This window comes from Barbus barbus, assembly GCF_936440315.1.
Source record: "Barbus barbus genome assembly, chromosome: 41".
NCBI classification, from domain to species: domain Eukaryota; kingdom Metazoa; phylum Chordata; class Actinopteri; order Cypriniformes; family Cyprinidae; genus Barbus; species Barbus barbus.
In genome coordinates, this window is record NC_136719.1 from 3,489,417 (window position 1) to 3,517,404 (window position 27,988).

The 27,988-nt window shown below is 37.7% G+C and overlaps 1 protein-coding gene across 6 annotated transcripts in view; it reads right to left on the minus strand.

Annotated features, from left to right (window-relative positions):
* The window catches only part of LOC306860982 (utrophin-like), a gene marked incomplete at its 3' end in the record, with an annotated part of 232,987 nt that overhangs the window by 146,632 nt on the left and 58,367 nt on the right, over positions 1-27,988 (minus strand). For all 6 annotated transcript variants that reach the window (XM_079403021.1, XM_079403019.1, XM_079403020.1 and 3 more), the window contains 23 exons: positions 27,800-27,915; positions 25,186-25,326; positions 24,987-25,100; positions 24,288-24,443; positions 23,943-24,113; positions 23,148-23,327; positions 22,902-23,036; positions 21,198-21,347; positions 20,943-21,104; positions 20,205-20,336; positions 18,156-18,329; positions 17,667-17,822; positions 15,600-15,770; positions 15,346-15,525; positions 13,972-14,100; positions 13,228-13,398; positions 12,936-13,112; positions 11,745-11,873; positions 9,062-9,271; positions 8,194-8,366; positions 2,853-3,003; positions 1,329-1,504; positions 1,118-1,253 (listed from right to left, as the gene is read on the minus strand). In XM_079403021.1, the coding sequence (XP_079259147.1) occupies positions 1,118-1,253; positions 1,329-1,504; positions 2,853-3,003; positions 8,194-8,366; positions 9,062-9,271; positions 11,745-11,873; positions 12,936-13,112; positions 13,228-13,398; positions 13,972-14,100; positions 15,346-15,525; positions 15,600-15,770; positions 17,667-17,822; positions 18,156-18,329; positions 20,205-20,336; positions 20,943-21,104; positions 21,198-21,347; positions 22,902-23,036; positions 23,148-23,327; positions 23,943-24,113; positions 24,288-24,443; positions 24,987-25,100; positions 25,186-25,326; positions 27,800-27,915 (3,590 nt within the window). The remainder of the gene's footprint in view (positions 1-1,117; positions 1,254-1,328; positions 1,505-2,852; positions 3,004-8,193; positions 8,367-9,061; positions 9,272-11,744; positions 11,874-12,935; positions 13,113-13,227; positions 13,399-13,971; positions 14,101-15,345; positions 15,526-15,599; positions 15,771-17,666; positions 17,823-18,155; positions 18,330-20,204; positions 20,337-20,942; positions 21,105-21,197; positions 21,348-22,901; positions 23,037-23,147; positions 23,328-23,942; positions 24,114-24,287; positions 24,444-24,986; positions 25,101-25,185; positions 25,327-27,799; positions 27,916-27,988) is intronic.

Genomic DNA, 27,988 nt, shown 5'->3' on the forward strand with positions numbered 1-27,988 from the left:
GAGACAGAGACAGAGAGAGAGAGAGAGAGAGAGAGAGAGAGAGAGGGAGAGGGAGAGGGAGAGGGAGAGGGAGAGGGAGAGGGAGAGGGAGAGGGAGAGGGAGAGGGAGAGGGAGAGGGAGAGAGAGTTAAAACAAACTAGGGCTGCCACTACCGACTATTTTATTTTCGATTAATCTGTCGACTCATTTTTTTTAAAGCAAAAGTAAAGTGCAACAGAGTGCAAGCAGCAAGCGTCTATCTCAGTCCAAATCACTGAAAGGAAAGTTCAGTATTATAGTGTAAGAACGACAACATATCCACGTGTTCTAGTCTAATAATAATACAATCATAATCAAAAAACACTTTTTAAAGGAGTATTTACCAGAATTTATTTAGGGGACAAATGTAAATATGCAGTATTTCTGAAAAAAAAAAAAAGTATATATTTAAAAAATATATAAAAATCAATTAATTGGAGATGCTTTTGATTATTAAAATTTAATGGAACCATTAAAAAGGAATCCAGAAAATAATGGAAAACAGAATTTGGTACAGATAAAACTGAAAAACTCAATTAATTAGACAGGCTTTTTGATTAATACAATTTAATTTAACCATTAAAACAGAGTATAGAAAAATTAAAATGGAAAAATATTTGGAAATAAAAGGGATTTCATAGCGCCCAATAATTATATATTAAAAAAAATAAAAAAAATTTGCGGTAATAAAAATAGAAGTGAACAATAGCTTTTAAAATGACTTATATAATGTGTACAAAATACATATATAATGTGTAAAAAAAAATTATAAATAATAATCATAAATAACAATATTAAATAATGTCCAATTCTCGCTATTAACAAACCATTAACTACGACTTTTGCCTCAATTAACTCCTAATTTGCTGCTTATTAATAGTTAGTGCGGTAGTGGTTAAATTTAGGTATTGTGTAGGATTAGGGATGTAGAATATGTGCTTTATAAATACTAATTAACAGCTAATATGTTAATAATAGGCATGCTAATAAGCAACTAGTTAATAGTGAGAATTGCTCCCTAAACTAAAAAGTGTTACCTTTTTTTTTTCTTGAATGCTATCAATGCGTGTCGTGTGTGTGTGTGTGTGTGTGTCGAACCTTGAGCTCTCTGAGGCTCATGTCGGTGGCTGAAACGGGCAGCGTCGCCACGGCAATCTCTGTGTGCTCCAGCCACTGAGCCAGACCAGCGGTCCTCTGAACCACATCCATCACGGCCGGGTCCTCACCCATCAACCTGCACAAACAGCGTTTAGCACACACACACACACACATACACTGATCTGTGAGTCTGTCCTGCGGTCCGGCTCACCTGCGCTGGCGCTCACACACTTCTCTCTCGACGTGCGTCCAGCGGCGTCTCAGAGCGTCCAGCTTCTCCTGCAGCAGAGCGGCGTCAGGTGATGACACCTGAGCCATGACGTGCTCTCCAGACCGCCTCAGAACCGCCACCACAGACTGATGAGAGGCCACACCCTCCATCAGATCCTACACACACACACACACAGGGTTAATGGATTCTTGACCTGTCAGAAACAGGAAGTTGCCACTTCATATGCAAATGAGGGCAAGAAATGCATCTGACCTTAATTTGTATTTGAGGACAATTTCATGTTCAACTCGCACTCTTTCAGCACATTCAGACCCAGAAACACACACACAGACAGACAGACAGACAGACAGACAGACAGACACACACACACACACACACACACACACTCTCTCCAAAGCTCTGCCAGACTGTGAAACACACTTAAGCAGGCACGAGTGATCGTCCTGTGTGTTAATTGCAGGGGAAGAGGCAACTGTGACACACATCAGTCATACAAACATTGGTTTATTTTTCTTGTATGCTAGAAATCATCTTTCTTTTATACATTTAACTGTAAGTGCTTGCTGACTTAATTATCATATAATTATCACACAATTATCAATTAGCATCTCACTGATCGCCATTAACATTCATGGATAATGATTACTACCCTCTATAAATATGTTCTGTGATTTTTTCTGACTTTTCTGTTCACAGTATGACATTTTGTTGACATTTACATTGATATTAATGCATGTGGGAGATGCTTTTATTTAAACTGACTGAAATGTATTCCAGCTATATATTTTATGGAAACTGAACCCATGAACGTGTACCTGTAAGTGCAAAAATACATAAAAAATACACAAAGCAGCAAATGTACATAAAGCATAATTGAATTGTAAAAATGACCCTGGCTGATGTAAATGACACAATGCATTTAAATCTGTCAAATGAAACGTCTGTCATGATTTGCAGATCTACTGACACATTTTACCATAAATGGAATAATTTAAGAGATTCATATTTAACCTAAACATGCATTGTTCAAATGTTTGTGGTCAGTAAGATTTTTTAAAAGAAGTCTCTTCTGTGATCAAAGCTGTATTTCCAGCATCATTACTCCAGTCTTCAGGTGTCACATAATCCTTCAGAAATCATTCTAATATACTGATTTATTATCAATGTTGGAAACAATTTTATTTATTTTTTTAGGGAATGTTTTTTTTTTTTTTTTTTTTTTTTTTCTAGATAGACATCTTTACGGTAACTTTTTTTAATCAATTTGTCGTCATTGTTGATTTATTCTTTTTATTTTTTTCCAAAAAAAACAAAAAGTTACTGACCCAAAAGAAAATAATTTTATAATTTTATTTTTTTTTAAGTTTATCTGAACTTTGTGTAAAACACTTTTATTTTCTCAGTTCACTCGTCATTGGGATTTGAAACTACAATCTATCAGTTAGCAGATCTTTAACCACTGTGTGACAGAATGGATCCGTGACCTTTGACCCTGCATCTGACCTGTTGCTGTGAACGCGCGCGGTCCAGGTCCAGCTCTCCGTCTGGTCCGATCCCGTCAGCCAGGACCTGTTCAGTGTCGCTCAGCCACTGCGAGAGTTTGTTCATATCACAGTGAAACTGCCTCCATTCCTCCACAGCTCGATCAAAACACCTGCACACACACACACACGCATCTAAGTGATGATTTCCTCACATTACATGCATTTCCTCAATTAAACACAACAGCACTGAGAGTTTCAAATCGTTTATCTCGTTCTCAAGCAAGTGTGGCGTGTTAGCACAAGAGATGCATTGATACCCCTCACCAGTAAATCTATCAGACAGACAGCGCCCTCAAAAATTCATTTCTCTGAGAGGACGAACACAAACGGCTGCTCGAGCTGGCATTACATTCATCAAAACATCTTGATTCACTCACAGAGACTGCAGCCCTATCTGACAGATGACTGTGCAATAAAGCATGCAGAAGTTAAAACTGCAGCTGAAAGCATGTTGATTTGAACCATGGAAGCACCAGTGTGTCAGTGTTGCTATTGTGAACTAATTGATTTCATTCATTCATAACTGAAGTAAAATAAAATACAAATATGCGATGAAAAACCCAATTTAAGTTGAAGTACTAATATTCTTAAAACAAACTCAAATACTCAATTTTTGATAAATATTAAAAAATAAACCACAAAGTCAATTTCAAGTTGAAATAAAAACTGAAAATGTAAAAATGAAAGACTAATTTAAAATATGAATAAATAACATAATAGGCTGATTAACTGAATTAACTAAAAACTGATCTGCTCAAGCCAGTTAGAACCTGCTGTTTCATATTAAACCAGCTAAACTAACACCCTTCTTCACTGGAAATGCTTTTCTAACTGGCTATCTTTATTGGTGGTCAGCATGCTTAAACTGGTACCCCAGCTAGCCCAGCATAATTCAGCCAGGATCCTTTTTTTGGAAATGAATGCTGGTGTTTTCGGCAGGGAACTCTGGCTCTTCCTCATGTCAGCGGGTGTCTATAAAACTGGCCGAGTAACTGGGTTACATTTCTGTTTAACAGTGTGGAAAGCAGGCGGATTTCCCTTCAACTTCCTGTGTGATATTCTGCTCACCTCAGAGAAGAACCTACCTCTTAAATGATTAACTTTGAGTTCTGAAGTCAAACTCAAGAAAACATGTCTAGGTCACATTTCAACCCAAAAATCAAAGGAAAAATGATGAATTATATTTTACATGAAGAAAGAGAAGCCCATTTAGGCCTGTTTTAGCATTATGACATTATACTCATGACAATCATGCACTTTTTCCTGAAATGAAAGTGGACCTATCATGCAAAAATCACTTTTATAAGGTGTTTGAACACAGTTGTGTGGCCGCAGTGTGTGAAAACAACTAGCCTATAATGGTACAAATCCACCCCTTTATAATCTAAAAAAAAAAAAAAAAAAAATCATAAACAGTATCTCAGAACGAGCCGTTTCAGATTCTCCCTCTGTTCACGTCACTGAGGGGAAAGTCCCGCCCATTTGTGACGCTGACCTATAAGCATAGACACAGCCCTGAGTGAGCTGCGGTCCGCCTCCACCATTACCGTTTACTTGCTGTAGCTGCTGGAGATATACAATGTGAGCACCAAAGAGGCTTTTCAAGTGTTGTGTTTTGGGATGCACTAACGAACATAGGAGTCTCCATAGACTCCCTCCATCTGAGCCGCTGAGGACACTGTGGTTAAGTTTCATTGTCTAAGGAAATGTCCTGGAAAAAATCTGTAAAGTCCCCAATACGTGTAGGGATCAATACCAACGCTTCGTGCGCGAACGTCAGCTCCAAACAACGTATCACGTGTTTGTTTTCCAAATTGCCCTTCTGAAAGAGCTTCTTGGCACTCTGTAAGGCTAATGATGCTAAAGCTACCATTGTCTCGGTCTGTTTTCACTGGTGCTGTCTTCATGAATGATTGTGAATAGGAATGTAGTAGTCAGTGGTGGAAATGGCCGATATTTACTGGGGGGACTCTAACTTGGGGGGGGGGGGGGGGGGGGTAATTTTTTTAAATTACCAAAACAATGGTAATTTTAGATTACCTTTCGGATGCATTTTATCATAAAAACATTTATAATATATGAAAACATTTATTAAGAACTTATGTCATATTTTCTCTAAACCTTCTTGTACATTAAGACAGGCACCAAGTCTGCCCAAATTAAAGATGCGTTGTGTTTGAATTTGTGCATCTTATAATATAATTATTATTAATGACCTCTTGTGTGTAATAAAAAACGAACAAAAAAACATTGATTAGTGAAATGAACTAATGATTTCATAAAATATTAGAATGATTGTCTCTCATTGGCCTGATTAGCTAAGCCCTCAAAACACGTCTTATTTAGCGGTACAGTATTGCATTTGTAGATTATATTTAATACACTTTGCAAAAACCTTTTCAATTAGTTTTAAAAGGTAACATTACATTCTTAAGGACTCTACACTTACATTTCTTTTCAGGAGCACTAGTGCTTCTACTTAAAAAAATAAATAAATAAATTAGGAACACCTTCTGATCAATGACAGAAATTAAACTTACTATTATAAGATGATGTTTGACTCAAAGTATTTTTTTTAATCTTTGTAATGCCATTTTTATCTTTATTAAATGTATGTCATATGTTGTGCCAAAATTAGATTTATTAACTTTTTGTAAAAAATAAATTATTAAACAATAAATTAATTTAAAATAATAAGATACAATCAGGAAGACCTGAAATCAACATCAACAATTAATTTTTGCACGGAACAGAAGAGCACAAATGTGGAATATTTACAGACTTTTTAACAAGACTCCGAGGTGGCATTAATACATTTAATAAAAACAATGTTATGAGATTGAATACAGAAACATTAAACAATTCAAATGTATACTTTAAAAATGAAACTCCCAGTAGGTGGCAGCAAGTCACTGTCTGTCACTGAATCATTCATCTAATCGATTCGTTCAAACTGCTGATTCATTAAGGAATGAAGCAAGTGACTCTCTTTATGAATGGATCATAGAATCATCGACTCACTAGATTTGTTCAAAAACAAAGATTCATTCATAATTGAAACAGCGCTGTTTGCTCGGAGATGCGCAGTGGCTCAGCTGTGACTTTATTTCATCAACAAAATAGTTCTCAACAGATCAGACAAGTGTTCCTAAAATGTAAGTCGCTTTATATTAACTTTTGAATAAAATCAATAATGTATAAATCTGTTGTATTAATTAAATTTCACATTTGCAAACTCTTTATAATCAAGTTCATCGCGATCTCACAAACTTCTATTTTAGTGAATGAAGCTCTCTACACTGCAAACTGAATCTATTATTTCTACACTTTGTTTGTTACAATGAATGACAAACTGCAGTCTGCTTTCACGATCTGTGCTGTGAGGAGCAGCATGTGCAGAAATAGAGAAGCATTTCCATTGGCTGCAGTCTGCTCTTGATGGCCAATCAAAGACGGCATTGCCCAGCAAACCATAGACACAAATATCCCGCTACATTTTGTTTAGTCTGCACTGCACTACGGTTTATGCAGACCTGGGATCGCTTTTCTAGTCTTTTGAATGGATATAATATAGAAATCATTTTAATTTTCAAATAAATCTAACCAGTTGGAAATGAAACGCCGTCCCCCCTCGAAATTCACTCCCCGGACTCCGTCCCCCCCGCGTCCCCCCCCCATTTCCACCACTGGTAGTAGTTAAAAGTTGTATATGAAAGCAATGGGAGTCGATCGCTTGAGTTTATTGAGCTCATAATCACGAGTGGGACTTATAAAGTTTGTGATAGCATGAGAGCAGCTATGTTGTTATTTTTATCCCGCTTTGCTCCCCATCTGTGTAATTCATAAACACCAATTTATTATGCACAGTACAATCAGATGATTGACTTTTAAACAGAGTATGTTTTCTGTAAAGATAACAGGCTTGTACTAATAGGGGGATGTTTATTTGCAAAGGCTAGCACTGCTAATGCTTAGCTGGAGCTCTTGAAGCTCCGCCCTCTTCTCCGGGAGCACCAGCTCATTTGCATTAAAGCAACATACTCAAAACAGCGCGTTTTGGCTCATACCTTAAAAGTGGCAATTTTAACAAGCTATAAAACAAATGATGTCGGGTATTTTGAGCTAAAACGTCACATGTACGGTCTGGGGATATCAGAGACTTATTTTACATCTTGTAAAAAGGAGCATAATAGGTCTACTTTAAATTTTACTTTTCAGTTATTATTAATTACAATTTTATTAATTTATTTGTTTATGTAGGTATGTAACAATTTTGTAATGTTCTGTTATTTTTTTTTCAGTTGCCAACACTACTAATTTTCACTAAGTTTGTTGTTGTTGTTTTTTATTATATAATATTTATGTTCTTTTGTTTCATCTTCATTTTAAGTAACAAATGTTCTTAAACTTAATGGGCTTCTTCGTATAATTTGTGTCAAATATGGCTTGTTCTTGACAGTTTTTGTGTGATTGCATCTCAAGCTTATTCTACAACAGTAAAAAAAAAGCGATAACTGATAATAATAAATGATAATTGTGATGTAATCATTATACTACAAAGGCAACTTTTTTTTAACTAATTAGCACTGATGGTATTATTCATCATTTTAATTTAGCTCTAAACTGTCTATTAGAGTGTGATATTTCTTTAAATCAGAAGCACTCTGCAGCAGAATTAATGAAGGTTTGAGTAGTGCGGTATTGGCATTGGTTTCTCTCTCATCCTCATGCATTTATAACATCCAGGGACTTGACACATTTCTCTGTGGACCAATCATCAGCACATATTCCTCGACTCAGAGCCGTAGCCTCCACACATACTGAGAGGGCATATCCTCCCTCCCTCCAACTAAATTCAGATTAGGGGTTGACTGTTATGGGTTTTTAAATTATTACATTTGCTGCCCCCAATCCTAAATGCATAAGCACATCCTTTCCTGGACTCCTCCATTAGCATGTTACGAATGGGCAAAATAACATTAGGAAACCTACCTTCGATAAGGAGAAAATGAGGAAATGTATGCTTGAATGCTAACTCTTCCTAACCTACTGCAACCAACGCTCACACACATCCACCTGGATAATTGTGACCTTCTTCATAACTAGAAATGCAATATTATAATCACTCATACTGTATTCATCATTGGCTTCATGCAATAACTACCATCATGGCCAACAAATGAAATGCAAAAGTTTTTTTCAGGTTCACTTTGTGACGATGGACCATAAAGAGGACACGGCGAAAGACTTCTCATCTAGACAGGGAATTATGGGGAAATGCAGAGTCATTCGAGGCTCACCCTTTCCTCTGGCTGTATATGCGGTTGACTCTGTCCCACTCTGAGTTCAGCTGTGACAGGGCATCAGATATCTGTGCCATCTCCTGTCTGGAAGCTTCCAGAATCACATCAGGCTGGCGCTCATTAATCACTTCAACCTGCTCACCCAACCGCTCCAAACTCTCCTTTATATTCTAGAAACAGAGACACAGAGAAGTCAATACAAAACAAACAGAACAACTGAAAACACCCATTGCTCTAGTCAGTTTAGCCTCTATAGAGGACTGCTAGTGAACAGGAAGTTATTATGGTCAACAGTTTAGCTTACACGAGTAGACTGTAGTTTGGCAAGCTAGTTTCAAAGCAGTTTCCCCAACACTTGTACTAGCATGACCCTGGAGCACAAAACCAGTAATAAGTAGCACGGATATATTTGTAGCAATTGCCAAAAACACATTGTAAAATTATAAATTTTTCTTGTATGCCAAAAATTATTAGGATATTAAATAAATATCACGTTCCATGAAAATATTTTGCAAATTTCCTGCTGTAAATATATCAAAACTTAATTTTTGATTAGTAATATGCATTGCTAAGAACTTAATTTGAACAACTTTAAAGGCAATTTTCTCAATATTTAGATTTTTCTGCACCCTCAGATTGCAGATTTTCAAATAGTTGTATCTTGGCCATATATTGTCCTATCCTAACAAACCATACATCAATGGAAAGATTATTTATTCAGCTTTCATAGGATGTATAAATCTCAATTTCAAAAATTTTACCCTTATGAATGGTTTTGTGGTTCACGGTCACATTTGGACTTCTTGAACCCTGTCACGAAGAAAACTGTTTATGTGTCTAAGCAAATTCCTGCAGTGTGTCTGACCCTGAGCGTGTCCTCCTGGCTGGAGAAATCCTCAAACAGTCCTCCGCTGAGCTCTGAGGAGTTCAGGAGCAGCTCGTTGTCGGCCATGGCCAGCAGAACCTTATTAATGTCCAGCAGATAGTCAGACGGGGAGACCGATGCGCTCCTCTCATCCTGAGGAGAAGACGATGATTCGAGCACAACTGGCTGAGTTCTGGCGATATGAAGCTGCTGCAGAGAGACAGAGAGAGAATATAGTGAATAGAAGAATTTAGTGTGAGACAGTGTTTCACACATTTAGCCTTTGCTTTCAGTGCAATAGAACAAGATCTGTTGTGGGAACGCCAGCAAATCAGCTGTCAATTTGTTATAACGCTGATGTAACAGCTATAAAAATAAGGCTTTACGAGTTGTAACACAGCCATAACACAACCGCAAACATTTTTGTAACATAGCCGTTAGAGTCATAACACAGCTGTAACAAAGCCATAAACAATGCTGTAACAGCCATAACAAAACCAATAATCACAGCTGTAAAAATAGCCATAGAATAACTGTAAAGTCATAACAGCAAAAAATAATGGTGTAACAAAGTTGTAACAGATGTAAAGACTATTGTAACACAGCAGCCGAAGAATAGCTTTAGCACAGTTGTAAACATAACTGCAACAGTCATAAACATACCCATAAACAAAGCTGAAAGAGTAGCCATAACCACTATAAACAGTTGTAATGAAGTCATAATGCAGCCTAAACATAACTTTAACATATCTGTAAATGTAGCTGTAAAATAGCCATAATGCAACTAGCAATGCAAAGATTATAGATTTTGTTGGTATGATTACAGTACGAGGAATAATCACGGTTTCAAGATATTTATGATTATTATGCAATTATTCATTTCATAACATAAAACTCTCTTTAGATATTAAAGTGTTACGTGTTGCTGCCTTTTGAGACAGAAAAAACAGTAACCAAATACAGCACAAAATATCAATAAAGAATAAAATGTCCATCTCTCCCTCTGGAATTAATACAAAGATGACCTCTGCTCTGTAAACATCCTTGTCAGTATTTCCCTTTTGAAAATAACAAATGGAAATAGATCACAAAAGTATTTAGTCATTTTCATTTTGTACATTCTTTCTGCATTTCTTTTGGACCTGAGGTAGAAAACTTGGAAACATGGTGAACAAAAAAAACAAATCTTGTTGGTTTTTGACTGATGAATACTACAACAACAGGGATAAATCATCACAAAGTTAATTAAGTATTATTATTAATATAAGAGTAATATTAACTATTTATCCCACAGAGGACACTCTTACTAATGAGGGGTATAGACTAAACTATTATTGAAATCAACGGTCATCCGTACATTTCATTTAATAAAATAATAATTTGTGTCTCTGATAAGCACACCATTTTATGCTGGTTTTGTGCAAGTTGCAACAGTTCTGTTCCTTGCAACATAAATGCTCGGCGTAGCAGAGCCTAAATCGCTGCATCCCTAAATACGACCGAAAACACAGCTGAAACAAAGCTGTAGTTGTTGTAAACAATGTTCTGACACAGTCAAAACACAGCTATAACACAGCCGTAAATGTAGCTGTAAAATAGCTGTAACAGCCATAAACAAAGGCGTAACAAAGCAGAAATACTGTTGTAATGCACGCAATGCAGGCAAAATATTACTTTAAAGGCAGGGTAAGCAATTTCTGGAAGCCAAAGCTCATATTTGAAATCACCAAAACAAATACGCCCCTACCCCAAAAGGGTCTCGCCACTATTGTGATAGATCCGCCCCACATGTATGTAGCCTACGCAACCCAGGCAACGATTAGTTCTGTGAAACATAAGCCGCGTTTCCACCGAAATTACCTGGAACAATACGTCCCAGGAACAGCAACCAGACCTGTTGCTGTCTGCGTTTCCATCGCGGTCTAAACTACCGAGAAGATTAGTCTGGTGGCGTAACGTTAGGTCTGCGCGCATTAATACCAAGTACACAAATTGGAAAAAAGGCCTTCCGCTACTTGAGTTCTCTCCAGGGCTGGAAAGCTGATATTTACACAGGTCCTACTTCTTTGCCTTATTCCGCAGTCGTTTTCCTCTTTTTGTTTTTTATCCGCCATCTCTATCTTTCTGTCGCTCGGCTGTTCACTGAACGCTCTCTCCTCAACATCATGAGCAGACACGCCCCTTACTGCTGATTGGCTACAAGTTTGTTTTGGTACTCGGCCCCGACTCAGTTTTCTAAAAGTTTTTTGAAAAATGACACACGCTGCCTTTAACAAAGCTCTAAACATAGCTTTAATACAGCTATAACACAGCTGTAAACTTAATCATGACTGCAGCATAACTTGAAGTGAAAGAGTGGAACCAAATGCAAGGTTCTGGCATTACGTCTTCCTCTTATAGACAACCATCACATTACACACAACCGCAATTGTAAACACTGTGTACATAAGTTGCAGCCCAGCAGTTTTTCAAACAGTAGCTACCTACTATTTCTGAAAGAACATTTTGATTTTAGAATTTCAAGAGTCTTTAGATATGTCTGAGTAGTAGCAATACTATTAATAAACAGAAATCTGTTGCTAGAAATGTTAATACCGCAATTTAACAGGTTTTATGTGTGAAAGTGGCTTGAAATTTAGAGCTGGCGTTACGTGGCTGACATGTTAAGAGTGCATGAGATGACCTTGTAGTCTGTCTGGAGCAGCAGGAGTCTCCTGCGGATGTCTTCTCTTCTGTCCTCGTCAGGAACAGACAGCAGCACCTCCTCTCCTCTCCTCAGCACCTCCTCAACATGAGCTTTCTCCTCATCCAACTAAAACACAAACACACTCATTCAGGACAAACACATGACGCTTTATATATTGCTGTTTATGTAGTCACCAGAGCAAGTGCAACACCTCATAGTTGATGTTTAAAGGAATAGTTCACCCAAAAATTCACTTTTGCTGAAAATTTACTCACCCTAAAACAAGTTTTTTCTTTTGTTTTTTTCTCATGGGAACAGATTTGGAGAAATGTAAAAATTATCACTTGTTCACCAATGAATGCTCTTTAGTGAATGGGTGCCGTCAGAATGAGAGTCCAAACAGCTGATAAAAACATCACAATAATCCACAAGTAATCCACATCACTCCAGTCTATCAATTAATGTCTTGTGAAATGAAAAGCTGCATGTTTGTAACAAACATATCCATCATTAACTTGAAACCATTGCTTCTGGACAAAATACGAGTCCATAATCCATAATAACGCTTCCGCCAGTGGAAAAAGTCCACCCCTCTCACATCAAAATCCACCCATATTTGTTTTAGCACTGTTTTGGACCGTTTTGGCTTGTAAACTGTGCAGAGATTACAAGCCAAATATGTGCAGATTTCTCCCCTGATTCAGGTGAGACGGCTTTTTCGCTGGAGGAAGTGTTATTATAGATAGATGTCTCATATTTCAGCTGGAAGCAACTGTTTTAAGTTAAAAATCATCCTAATGATGGATTGCTTTCTGACAAATACACAGCTTTTCACTTCACAAAACATTAGCTGATAGACTGGAGTGATGTGGATTACTTGTGGATTATTGTGGTGTTTTTCTCAGCTGTTTGGGCTCTCATTCTGACGGCACCCATCCACTGCAGAGCATCCACTGGTGAGCAAGAGATGCAATGCAACATTTCTCCAAATCTGATGAAAAAACAAACTTTGATGGTCTAAGGGTGAGTAAATCTTCAGGAAATTGTCATTTTTTGGTGAACTATTCCTTTCAAATATAGATATGTTGGTAGTCCAGTATTAAAAAAACAAAAACAGCCACCTTCAAAATATTATGCCACCTCACTGATTAAATTCTCATCAGATGTGTGTTTGAGATGTGTGTGTACCCTCTCATCATCAGGCGTGTGTGTTTCCTCCTGTTGCTCCAGGGCTCTGATAGTAGCTTGTAGATCTGATTCAAACAGCTGCAGCTGTGAAGAGGAGAGAAGAGGAGCAGACCTCCTGTCTGCCACCTCCTGCTGCGGCCGCACTGCCTCCTGTCTGAGCTCCAGACCTGCAGACACCTGAACACAACACACACACACACACACGCTTAGCACTGGCTAATGAGTGCCTGTCCAGCACCGCGGCTGGAAAACAAACTCCACTCAGGCCTGTGCTGAGCCGTTGGAGTCGTACCTGAGCCGAGCTGATGTGCTGCGCCACCTTGTGGAAGTTTCGGTTGAGGTCGGCCAGTTTGGGCTCCACCAGCTCTCTGCACACCGGCCCTCTGCTGGTCATTAATATTACTGCCTGATCACGAGCGCTGTCCACATGCACGCTCATCCCCTCCAACTCACACAGCACAGCCTGCCAGACACACACAGAGCAGATTCAATTCATTAATGCATCTTAATGCAATCATGCTTCACTAGACTAGGGAGAAAAAGTGTTCGTTTTTATCATCTTCTATCAAAATGTAATTACTTTCCCTTCCTCTGAAACATTTTCTTTGCTGCTGATATAATCTTGGTCATGGGGCAGAGCAAAAATAATATTAACCAACAATATTGTAGCCTAACATTTATGATCCAAACAAATCCTGATGGATCACGTTGAATATCCACTTTCACTGAAAAGACACAAATAACCAAGTCTGTGTGTGTTTTTGTGACAAATGAGGATAAATTTGTATAATGACACAGATATTACAAGGTGAATGTGACTTATGATGACATTGCCCGATGTCCCCACTTTTCAAAACGCTTATAAATCATACAGAGTGAGATTTGTGGGGGGAAAGTAGAAATGCACAGTCTCCTGTGAGGGCTAAGTTTAGGTGTAGGGTAATAGCACATACAGCTTCTACAGTATAAAAATCATTACGCCTATGGGATGTCCCCACTTTTCACAAAAACAAACAGTGTGTGTGTGTGTTTTCACCTTCATCATTCTCTCTTTCTCGGCTGCAGGCATCTTCTCCGTCTCATCCAGTCGTATCTCCGTCTGATAGAGCCATGTGCTGATATGAGCCAAATTCTCATCAAACATCTCCACCTCACGTCGATGATTCTACAACACACAAAGCATGCATGATACAGCATCTTTAAGTAACGGAAATGAAATATAATAGGTAAAAAGTAGTCTTGCTAACATACATTTTTTAATATTATCATTATTTTGTTGGAATTTTCAATTTCCAAAACAATGTGAATATCTGGTTTTGCTGCATTTAATACCTCTTGGAAGAATTGAGAAAAAGACAATATTATTATTATTAATAATTGATTTATATATTTATTTATTATAAAATAAAACAATATAACATAAAACAAAAATGTTGTCCATCCAGTATTGGTTTAATTCCTTTTCTAAGAATAAAACAGATAATACAATAATAATAATAACTTTATATTATATTGTGCTCATAGGTGACATTACAAACCTGTACATCTTTGATGTTAATGAAATTCTTCCAAACAGACCGCTAATGACTGAAACCTCCCATGTGAGTTGAGTTTGCATTTAAATGAGTAATTATGAAGGTCTTCCCCTATCATTTACTGATAAATGAGACTCCAGACACAAGCTCTGTTGTGTGTGTGTGTGTGTGTGTGTGTGTGTGTGTGTGCATAAATAAGCATTTTTTAGAAACAAATTGCACCCAGAAGTGAGCAAACCTGAAAAAAAAACTCCTTTTCAAGACATCCATGGACGTTCTTTGTATAAACAACGCATTTTTTTCCCCCAATGTCATTGTTCTTTCTTTCTTTTTTATTATAAAAACATTAGGTTTGGGTTACTGTATATATTGTGGGTATTGTGCCAGTTTGTAACAAACTAAAACTATTAAAAACATTTATGTTAATTGAAAAACTAGAAAAAAAATATAAACATTAGATGATGAATAGAAATGTAGCCGTGGCAGCTAAATAAACAAGTTGAAATACCAAAATGACTGAATTACTACTGAAATAAATAAACAAAAAACTTAATCTAAAAATGAAATAAAGCTAAACAGTACTATAACAATATTAATAATAATAAATTAATAAATGTTTTCCCCTTTACTAATTCTAAAATGCAGAAAGTATTGTTAGGTTAGGGTGTGGGTTAGTTTATAGTATTTATAATTAGCTGAATATAAAAACAAAAGTCTATGACATGTCCCCTTTTAGACATCTATAAGTAAGTGTGTGTCATGTGCTGCTATTGTTTTAATCAGTCTTGACAAACCACACAGAACTGAAGCAGTTGTTGGGATGATGTGAACCTAAATGAGTTAACTGTGTGATGGAGGTTTAAGCAGTCACTCACCAGAACAGCACTGAGCCAGTCCTCGATCAGCGTGTGCACACGCTCCCAGTCCTCATTCAGCTCAAACAGCTGATCCTCCAGCTGAGCCTCGCTGCCCTCCACCAAGGCCTGCAGGGCGGCGCTGTTCTCCATCAACACCGACAGATCGCTCTTCTTGCGCTCAGACTCCTTCAACACGCCCTACAGACAAACACTCATGTAACACACACTCGGTGTAAAGACTCCATGAGCGAGCGACTGTCAAACACACTCACGTTAGCCCATGTGATCTCCGTCTCGATATCGGCAGGCATGTCTCCTGTGCTGAGCTTCTCTTTCAGCTGAGTCTCAGTGTGGCTCATCCAGGCCTGCAGGGCGGCGCTGTCCTTCTGCAGCCGCTGAGACAGAGACAAGGCCTTCTCCAAATCCTGCTTCCCCTCAGTCACCTAACCACACAAAATAGCTTTCCTAACTCGTTTTACTTTTGTAATGTGATGTATTTCTGAGTGGATTTTGTCCACTGGAAACTGATTGGGTGGTGAAAAGTAGAAAAACAGAGGATGTAGAGGCTGAACGTAACCTTCATTTTTCAAATCTAAAAAACGTTGCAAAAAAAAAAAAAAAAAAAAACATGCACATTTTGCTTTTATTGCGTTTTTAAACATGTATGTGTAAATGTGCAAAGTAGGGCTGTCAAAAAAAACAAAATAAAAAATAGAATAGAATTTTGAATTTGTTGAAATAATAATCCATGTTCGAATTCAAAAACGTTGCATTCGAATTTTAAGTGTGCGTCAGGGTGCGTTATCAGTAGCACACAAGATGTGATGACGATGTAGGTGTCATTGCATTTTAATGCTTTTTTTTGCCTATCCAGTTGAAGCCGCTGCGGTGTTTATTCAAAATAAGATCAAAAGTGAAGATCTCGTTTACGTCAAACCGTCAAGCCGTTCTCACAGAACGCATATTTAGCGCATGTTCTATAGCAGGGGTGGGCAAACTTTTTGACTCGAGGGCCACATCAAGTTTTCCACATTAAGTGAGGGGCCGCATAATGTTTGACAAATAAAGCTTTATTTTTTATTCTAAATTGACACTCACTACTGTACTGTATGTATACGTATGGCACTTCTTTTCTTGTACCATCTCTACCTATTTTTATGAGCACTTTAAGACACAGAGATAAGTTGCATTGGTGTACAAGTCGATGTATAAGACACATTTTATCATTTAATTCCGAAATAATGTAAAATAAACGAAACGTTTACAAACATTAGAAACATGTTTTTATATGTCCCACCCTCCAGAAAAAATCCTGTAAGTTTAGCAGTGTTCAGAATAGAAAAAAAAACGATAATTAAAAAACAAACAAATTATAGTGGCATTCAATATAAACATATATTATAATCGCCCAGCCTAAATATTTAACGTGAAACTGAAACTAGCGGCGTGGTTGCTGGAAAATGCACAATACAAACTCTAAACAAACTCACTTGCCTTTTCTCATTCATCACCAATCCTAACCTTGATGCTTTATAAAAGTCGCCTTGGAAATTGCAGCACGTTTCAGATGAAAAACACAATTTATAATCCAGAAAAACAGTACTATAGCCATTTTCATAAAAATGTGTGTGGAAAACAGAAGAAAGCATCTCTTTGAAAGATAAAATGACAAATTATTTCCATGTTTTCCCCACAAAATTACAGCGGCCGTGAGCATAACGCTGGCATTTGTTCTGATACTGGAAAGTCTACAGAGCATTTCAAGCATTTTTAAAAACAAATGAACACTTTCACATTTTTAAAACATGTAACTTATTTACAATTGTGCCAGTTTTGTAGTGTATATAGCTATTTTGACTTTTTATTTTGAATTCGCTGCACGGCTTGAACGCGGCATCCGTCAAAAATATACTAGGCGCCTATCTTTAGTGAAGTCGTGAGGAGAGCCGCTTCTGAAACGGATCGACTGGAGCGGCCGCGTCGGAGCGGCGGGATGGTGTAAATCAGGGGTTATATACTGCACTACAGGCTACAGATTTTACTGATATTGCATCAAATTAGCTATTTTGGAACAACTGCCTCACGGGCTGGATGAAAACAGTTTGATCACCTCTGCAGATTCGTATCATTTTTAAAAACCCTCGCGGGCTGCAGATGGCCCACGGGCCGTAGTTTGGACACCCCTGTTCTATAGGGACATCTATCACCGTTGCACTCACGTCTCTCACTAGAGACCCGCATGTTTAGAAAGCCATGTAATATTAATGTAAGTTCAACTTTTAAAAAAACATGTCTCGAGACTGTGGTGGTTAACCCTGTATGTGTAAATGTGCACAGACCTGAGCTCCCAGCTCATTGTAGAGTAATTTGAGGGCGGTGAGTTGTTCATCCATTCCTTTAGGATTTTCCGTCTGCTGTTTCTGTACGATCTGTCTTCCTGTTTTAATCACCGTCTCCACCTCCAGTTTCACCTCGCTCAAGATCTTATACAGTTTCTGCATTTATAAAAACAACACGCATACATAAAGCACTAGCAGCGTGAGAGTCCATGATGAGGTGTGTGTTTTCAGTGTTGTTACTGAAAAACAAACTATTAAAAAATGATTTTTGCTAACTGGAATACAGGTGAAAATAAAATAAGTTGAAGTACTAAAATTACAATGACTAAAACTGAAATAAAAATAAAGCTATATACATAAAAAGAAAAAAAGACAAAAGTACCTAACAAAATTTAACAAATTAAAATGAAAACTATAAAAATAAAGCCAATTCAAAACATTAATACGTACTATAATAAATAGATCATAATAATGTCTGTGTTTTCTCACCATGCATCCGGTCAGGTGGGTCTGGATCTCCTCTGGATGTGTGTCTTTCAGGTCCAGGATGTGAAGTTCGGCTTTGGCGTTTTCCAGAATCCTCTTGCAGTCCAGCATTCGTTGCTCAAAGTTGGCCGGTTTCTGGAACAGCTGGAACTTGGTACTAATCTCACGGAGTTTCCGCTAAACAAAGCAGAGATACACAAGATAAACTTCAAAGCTGGAAAACACTACACTACTATTAAAATCTGAACAGATTTAAAAACGCTAGGCATCATACATTGGTTGATTTTGTTAATGGTTACAGAGGAAAAATTGGGACCAGTTGCATAAACATAGCCACTATGTTAAGACTATGTCTTAAAAAGTAAATTCAAATTGATCATTCAAATTAGATCATTTTCCCATTTTAGAACTGATTTTAAAATGTTATGACCAGTCTTAAAAAAAAAAAAAAAAAAAAAAAAGAGATCACTTTTAAAGACTAGTCTAAGCAGTTTATGCAACTGGCCCCGGGGCATTGCACACTAAATGACTGAATATCACACATTACTAGACTTTGATCACAGATTGCCAAACACCACAAACTCACATAGAAACAGGCAAGCATTGCATGCTCTAAGATCAGCTCAAAATATCAAGCATGTTTAATATCCTCCAACTGGAAGGAATCATCATCTGAAGTTATAAAAAAAAACAAAAAACTACACTACATAATTTTCTGTGAAATCCATCAACTCAACCCAGCTGTGTAGTGTATTCCAGTTTGTGTATTCAACATTTTTGTAATTTAAGATTTGTTTGTTGTTGTTAATTAAAATGTGAATATTAGATGTGACCTTTATGTGACCTTAAGTTTAAGCACTACAATTGCTAACTGCAAATAAATAAAACTAAAACTGAACCAAACCATAAAACTAAACCTGAAATAAATTAAACAAATAGTAATATAAAAAACAAGACAAGCACCTAATAAAACATCAAAACCACATAAAACTACACAAAAAAACAATTAACTAAAAAAAAAGCTAATTCAAAATGAATAAAAACTATAAAATATGATAGAAATAATACTAAAATAACAATTGTACAGAATGAAATCTCAAAACCTGAGTATCCAGGGGGCTAAGAAAAGCGGGGATTAAAGTCCAAAACCTGACTTGAAATAACCTAACAAATCAATCGGGACTAAAGCGGTTCCATAAACAACAATTTAAGATACTCACTTTACTCGCTACTCGATCCAGGTTAAATGAGTTAAGATAATTTGATGTGCACGCTTATTCTTAAGCAGATCTTAATGTCGATCATGGATACAAATATATTTGTGCTGTTTAATGCATTTGAGATGTTGAGTTTTCCTCAGTGTATATATTCTTCATCTGTAAATGTTAGAAAGTCAAGAGAAAGGCTGCATGGCTAGAAACTGCTGATCAGCTGAATACGCAAGTAGCAACTATGTTAATATTTTCATATATCTTAGAAAAACGTCATTAAATCTCAGGCACAATACAGCCGGTTGTAGCCTATATTTTTATTTATTTGATTTAAGTTGCATTTTCTGTATACTTTTATTTTTAGACTGATAATAAAGTCAAATAATAGTATATGAGAGAGTCAGTGGTAATATCGATGCGTTCCTATTGGTCAGTGTTAGAGGAGCTCAGCTTAGCCTGACAGTTAGCCTGCTCCGGACATGGGCTGCGTTTCCCAAAAGCATTGTAAGCTTAAGTACATCACAGACCAATTGAAACCAATGGAGCTACGATCAGTTTAGGCTTATGATGCTTTTGGGAAACGCAGCCCAGGTTAGTTTCCCAGCATAAGTTGCCAGTGACTGAGCTTGAGCTATGGTAAATTTGCTTTATGGAACCAAATAATTTTACAATGAGTCAGACTAACTGAAATAAGCCTGGCTTATTTGGTAAACTTGTTTTATGAAACAGCCCCCAGGATTAATGAACTAAACCAGGGTGAAGTATGAACAGCTTGGGGAAAAAAATAAATAGTCTAGTGATTTGCATTACCGCACCTGTCCTGCGGGGTATTGTGTCTCACCTGTAACTGGTCCAGTTGGGTTCCTCCTCGCACTGGTTTGCTCTCTGGGACAGTCAGAGGGACGTTACCTACATTCCTCCTCCTCAGATCCTCCAGTGTGGCCTCATGGGCCGCGATCTCGGACTGAATCGCCTGCAGAGAACATTTTTAGGGCCAGTTTTACTAACAGCTTGTGCCAGCGCAAACAGTCTTTTGGATGGAAGGAGGAAGAGGATTTTTTCCACATGTATTGGTTATAAACTGTGGTTATACAAATGGATATCAATACGACAAAAAAACCATGGTTACTACATTTTTACTATAATAAAACCATGGTTCATTTTCAAAACTGTTGCAACCCTTCATTTTTTGGCCTCCGGTTCTTTTCAATGTATTGTGGCTTATTTATTTCTTTGTTTATTCACGACTTCTCTAATTTGCTCTGCGCTTGGTATATTGCGTTGGTCGATATGTAAGTGAGATGTTGCATCGGTGTTATTTAATTTGCGTGTTGTTAGTAAATCACCCGCAGAAATTTCCAACACCCATCGGCGCTCTTTTGGAATCACGCAAATTTGCCCTGTTTAGTAAAACTGGCCCTTTATGTTAAAGGCACAAGAGTAAAAGAGTATTATAATACTATATAAGTAATATAATGATATATCTGTCATTGGTTATTGGAAATCTTAAGTATCTCTGAATGTCTACATGTCAGAAGAGTGTGGTTTGTGGTATCTGCTGTGAACGAAGAGCTCATACCTGAGCTTCCTGTGGCAGCTGGAAGGCATCGATGCGGTCAGTGAGGTACGAGGTGAGCGTTTGGTCCAGCTGCGTCAGGGACGTCTGTAGTGTGTGTAAGGCCGTCTCGTTCTCTCTCAGAGTCCCCAACTTCTGCTCCAGGGACATCTGACGTGCAGCAGCCTACAGCACACACACACACATGTAACACTGCATATATGATGTGAACCTGAATCAGTTCTAGTGAATCATTTGATCGGTTCAAAACGAACACACCAGCTGAGTCAGTTCTTCGTAGCGCGAGTTGAAGCTCTCCAGTTTCTCGCTGATGAGTTCATCCAGAATGCCTCCGTCTATGAGAGTCTGGGCCAGCTCTCGGATCTGAGTCCTGTTATCACCCGGATGACGCAGAACCGACTCCAGAGACTGAGAGAGAGACACATCAGGACTCCCGTTTATACCACGGACACACTTTTAACATCCGACTCTGTGTCCAAAACGTGATCCGATCACTCACACCACAATCAGATATAATCAAAAAGCATATGTGGTCACATTGCATGTGTAATGCTTAAGGTGTGGTCATTTTGGTCAAAACAATCTATTGTCAATAATGTAGCAATGCATCACTTTCAAACCAAGCAGCTTTCTGTTGATCAGCGCAGCAAATCTGTGTGAGCAGCTTGAACTTGTTGCAAAATAGGGTTGGGTATCATTGAATTTTATCAACTACAATTACGACTCCGAGCCAAGTCAAACATTTAGATATAAAACATATATGTGACCCTGGATCACAAAAGCAGTCATAAGTAGCACAGGTATATTTGTAGCAATAGCCAACAATGCATTGTATGGGTCAAAATTATACATTTTTCTTACGCCAAAAATTATTAGGATTTTAAGTAAACATGTTCCATGAAGATATTTTGTAAATTTCCTACCGTAAATATATCAAAACGTATTTTTTGATTAGTAATATGCATAGCTAAGAACTTCATTTGGACGACTTTAAAGGTGATTTTCTCAATATTTAGCTTTCAATGGAAAGCTTATTTATTCAGCTTTCAGATGATGTACAAATCTCTTTTTTTTTTTTAAATCTACCCTTATGACTGGTTTTGTGGTCCAAGGTCACAACTATTCTGTCTCTTCTTGCAAAACATATAGTTGCTGCTGAATACCAAGAACAAAATTCAGCAGGCAACATAAAAAAAACTGGACTTGCTTAAGAGCTGTTCATGTGCAAAATAGAGCTGCATGGGTCTTGATAAATTGAGTTTTTTTGTTTGTTTGTTTTAAATGGAGCTAGTGGTTCTCTCGTGATTCTGAAGGAAAAAACATTAGAAAGCTAAACAAAATCACATGTAACTAACTCAAGATTTACTTGCATCACCACTGCATCAAATCAGAGTTTTTTAATGAATCTCTTGAATGAATGACTCAGACAAATACATTTTAACAGCCCCTATTAGCTACCTACTGGCATAATGTAATCAATCAATCTTTATTTTTATTCATATACATGACAGCTGCTCTCTTTATGTAGCGCAGCGGCAGCGAGAACACAGATTTTAAAGGAATAAGATCATGTTGGTGTTTGAATCGTGTTTGTGATCTTTAACGATCTGTTAAATTAAAGTGCTTGGACATGTTGGTGGTGACACCTCTCTTGCAACATGTTTAGCTCATCACAAATATTATACTTAGCTGTTCTGATCGAAGCCAAACATTGAAGAGTTTAGATTAGTGAGGAAGGTCCTGGCACACAGTAATCGAAAGGTGGAATCGAAGTATCCGATTCATGACCTTAAGTATCCGATTCTGGAATTGGAGCTGAATTTCGATTCCCAACCCTATTGCGAAATCTTTCACCTTCACTTGAAATTCCCAATGACGTGGATTGATATTGAAATGACTGGATTTTGGTTGCAAAATTGTGTCAAACGTGCTAAACCACACCTTCAGCGTGAAAGCAGTTACCTCCAGAGCCTCGCTGATAGACTCTGTGTTTTCTGGGACGCTTTCAGTGGCTTGAACTTTCTCCTCCAGCGTGTTCAACCAACCAGACTCCACATCCAGATACTGCAGCAGCTCGATCCAGCAGGACCACACCTCCTGAACATCAGTACAAACACATCAGATCTCAGCTACACATCCAAACTGGAACCAAACCACATCTGGAGCAGGGCTGTCCAATAACAAGTCTCTGAGTGTGTGTGTGTGTACCTCAAGCATGTGGCACTTGCTCTTGAAGCGATCACAGAGTTTCTGGTAGTCCTGTAGCACATCAGTGAGCTCAGGGTTCAGATCAGGACCACCAGGGGGGGTCTTACTAATCAGTACATTAATGCTGTCCTTCAAAATCTTCACACGCACTTCCTTCTGTAACACATCCTCTTTAGCCCTCTGAAACACAGAAGGAGAGAGAACATTTACACAAAAGTCTTTAAGTATGTCAATAAATAAATAAATAAAAGTTCAGACACAAGGAAGACAAATATCATGAGAACATTTGGCACCAGAAACTTTGTCAGGGCTTCAGAAAAAAATTATAAAAAATAAAATACAGATAAAAAAAAAAACCAATAAATAACACATTCACAACAACACATTTTTTTTTTTTTAATCTTACATGATACCAAAACTATTTGGCATTTACAACCTGCTCGAAATTAGTTTTAATCATAAAAAGGTACAAATTTACATTAATTTTGACTAATAAATATTTAACAAACAATATATAACAAACACTTGTTTATGTACAATCAAACGTAAACATATTACTGTATCAAAACTGAAACTATTTAAATCATTTGTTAATAAAAAATAAAGCTGAACTAAAATATCAATTTATATGAAAATGTAAACATTAGAAATGTTGAACTAAAACTGAGGAAATAAAATTAAATCTAAATAGTTAAAAAAAGACAAAAGCACAAACATTCGTAAAACTAAAATTAAAATAAAAACACTAATTCAATTTATAAATGCTATAACAGTATATAAATAATACTAAAATACCTTCATCTCCTGCAGCGCCTCCTCCAGCTCCTCTGGGCTCTTGTACTCAAAGTCTCTCATGAGAAACTCCTCGTCCACTTGAATCATCCACTCGCGCATCTCCGCCACGTCTTTCTTCAGATTCATCACCTTCTCCTGGCCTTCACTCACACGCTCCTCACGCCTCAACAACTGCAAACAAAATCCACGTAACATGACTTACCCCAGAAGCACATGTTCTTGAATCAAGCCGGGTTGGGAAGTGGCTTACGGATTGGTTTCTACTTGAATAAACCACCTTGTACAAGTTCTTCCCTTGCTGTGCAGCTAATAGATGTTAAGACCACCAGTCGTTATCTTTCTCACCTCTTTACTGAGCGTGTCCCAGCGTCTCTGACTGTCGTCCAGCTCCTTCTGCCCCCAGCTGATCAGACCCGGTACTGAGCTCTGCTGCACGGCCGCCACGTTCTCCTTTATTTGCTTCAGAGACGAGTCCACGCTCTCCATCTCACTCACCAGCTCCTGCACAGACAGCGCAGACACATCTCAAACACCACTAACAACTTCAGAGAAACTCTAACGTTTTGGTTTTGCTGAGGAAATTGCTCAGCAAATTTCCAGCGGGTGGAAATTTACAGATTAAGGGGCGGTAATATTATAATGAGATCCCTTTGCCACGTCACCAAGGAAACGAAATCAGACTCGTTTTTTCAGAAGCTTGCAGAAAAAGGCTTACTAAAACAGAGTTACTGGGTTAATCTTTTTCACGTTTCCTTGGTTGATACATGCACTGGGGACCTGATTATAGCACTTAAAACCTGGAAAAGTCAGATTTCCATGATGTCACCTTTAACTGCTATGTTCTCACCGCTGTCATGTCTGTTGTGCATTTATTTGGTTATTGAGAGGAAAGAGTGCAACATATATAACAGTATACCGCAGATATAGTTTTTTTAGCCTTAAATGAAGAATCAAAAAAACCTTGCTGAGAGCATACTGAGGCTTTTATTTAACTAGCTGGATTATTCAACAGTACCCTTCCACATTAATGCTTTGACCTCTGACCTTGCACTGGTTGAGTTCTTCCTGTAGTTTGTCGCCGTGACTTAAGCCGCTGGCGTCTCGAGACAGCAGCTCCTCAACCGCATCCAGCCAGCGCTGCACCTCCTCACTCTTCACCTGATCCACATCAACACCACCATCAAAACACATGACATCCATGCAAAGATATTCATCTCAATCAGTCTGATGGCACAGCTCTCACCTTTGTGTCCTTCATGCTACCCAGAATGCACTGCAGCATGCTGAGCTGATCCTGGGCGGCGGTGGAGAGCTCAGTCCAGGCCTGCTGCTCTGCTGCCTCCGACACCTTCTGCCGCTGCTGCTCTATCTCAGCACAAAGAGCCTAGAAAACAGGCCAAACTACGTTACCCAGAAGAGCCTGCGGACTCACCTCTCCTCACTCTCATAACTAGAGTTCACCAGGTCATACTTTAAATCATTAATAACCATAACTCTTATAAAACAGCATTATGAAAACTAAACAGCCACTGTAGTAACCAAGAATGAATCCTCAGCCAAACTATGGAGACATATCTCATTAATATAGTAAATAGAATCACGTAATACTACAAAATACTATTGTTTAAAAAAAATGTATCTGTTAAAATGTTAACTAAATTTAAAAATATAAATTTTGATGAAATAAGATTTTTTTTTAAACTACTTAAAATGAGAAATGTTGCCCTGGAAACTAACTGAAATAAATGTAAGTGGAATTACTAAAGATGAAATAAAAACAAAATGTATAAAAGCCAAATAGAAATATATATATATATTAAAAAAACAAACAAAAAAAAACATAAAATGCCAAAGCACATCAAAATGACTAAAGAATTATGAAAATGAGATGAACTAAAAACTAATAACTAAATAACTAAATTAATGCTAACCAACTAAATGCTAAAAAAAAATATTTTAATATTACAATTATTAAACAATACTAAATACTAATAAAAAATTGCATTACTACAATATACTACTAATAAATGACTAAATACTAATAATAAATGAATAAATATTATAATAGTGTATAATACTAAGATAACTCCGCACAAAACTAATATCTCTCTGATTACAAAATGTTTCTGGAATTTATGCAGTAATTTAGTAGTTTAAATAAATTACGCATCACATCATGACTGCGTGTGAAGGTCAGCAAGTGTCTTTAAAATACCAGATAATGAGATTTAAAAAAAATAAAAAAGATGTTAAGTGTATTTCTATTTTTTATGACATGGCAAATCCTGCTAAACTGAGACTTGGATATGCTGGTTTTGGATATGTTTGAAAACTTATGTTTGATCTCTAAACGCATGTATTCAAAGTGTGTTTTTCTTAGTGTACACATTGTTGAACTACTGCTGAAAATGTGCAACGCTCACCAATTCATTTCTACAAAAATACCATGCACACATTTTTCCATGAAAAACCCATCTTGGAAATCCTTTCTTGTTGTTCACTCACATGCATGTGATCATCTTTAGATCATCAGAGTGCAGTTCTTCATTCACACCCGCAGATGGAGACACAGCTCGACCCACAATCACCTAAAAACCCTCCAAAGACCACTTCCACTCCCACAGAAACAAGGCACGGCTAAAACGGGAGTTTCTGCTTCTCACGGTCCATAATCAGCTCTTCTGTATGACAGACACAGCTGGACACAGGCTCATATTCTGTCTGTCTGTGTGGTCTGGTGAGAGCTGTGCAGACGGCCATCAGAAGCTCTTCTGTGCCACGTGGGCATCACCCGGCTCAGGCCAGAGACCAAAACAGCAGAGTATAAATATTTAGAGAACTTAAAACAAATGCCAGCCAGCGTTTGCTCACTTTGGCTTGTTTTACCATCTTAGTCGTTGGCGTTCTTCCCATCATTCATGGAGTTAAAGAAAGCATCCAAAAGCCAAACGCTAACATCAGAAAGAGACTGAACACATGGATCAAGCAGAGATCCAAACAGAGAATAAACATACAGTATGGCACAAGGCTAGACCCACACAACAAGCAGGTTCCTCATCAAGCGCCGAACAAGAGGAAAAACTGCCTTTGGTGAGTAAATACAACAACAAACTGCCACAAAATACATGATTTAAATCAACTGTAAGACAAAGACTAAAGGCACATTCACACCAACAACGATAATATAGTGATTGACTATATTATATTAGCCTGGCCTGAGTCCTCAGAGTTTTAACAGATCCACTATGGGTGCAGGGTAACTGACAATGATTGGGTGTAAATCACATGAGAGGAGGCAATGCCTCCATTGTGCTCTGACTGGCCTATTACTCTGTTCACGCAATGAATCCCTCCTCTAGTTATTATGTACAATCCTCACCCGCAAAATGGTCTGAATGAATAAATAAAGGTGGTAATGGTAAAACAAATAAACTCGTTCACTTATTTTATTTTTTAAAGACCCTTCAAACCTGAATTTAGCGTTGCCCACCTGTGATCGGACCAACGAGAACATCTTAACACCAGGTGCAAACAGGACATAAGCTACTGAGAACAGACAATGGACCTTCACTGCATGTGAAATTTAAACCTTTAGAATATTGTATTTCTGTAATTATAATTAGTTACTGTCCTTGATATGAACAGGCTTTAACTCTCATTGATTTACTTGTAGGCAAGAGGGACTTCAAAAGACATACAGTATAAATCGTCTACTAAATAAAGTATCTGCGGCCAATCACACGTATTCAACCTCTTTCATATCAGGTGAACAGTCTCAATTCACTCACCACTGGCAGGTGTGACTAAAACTGGCTTGTAGACCCTAGCATCCCTGTCACACACGCACACACACACACCTGAGCTTTAACGACTCCCTGTTCAGCTGTGGTGATGTCTCTGATATCAGCGCTGACCGTGTTCAGTCTGGACTCCATCAGTTGCAGCGCTCTGGACCCCATCAGCCTGGACAAAACTACAGACACACAACGACAAATTACACACCAATCCATCACTCCAGCCATACAAAAGCAATGCATATTGATTGA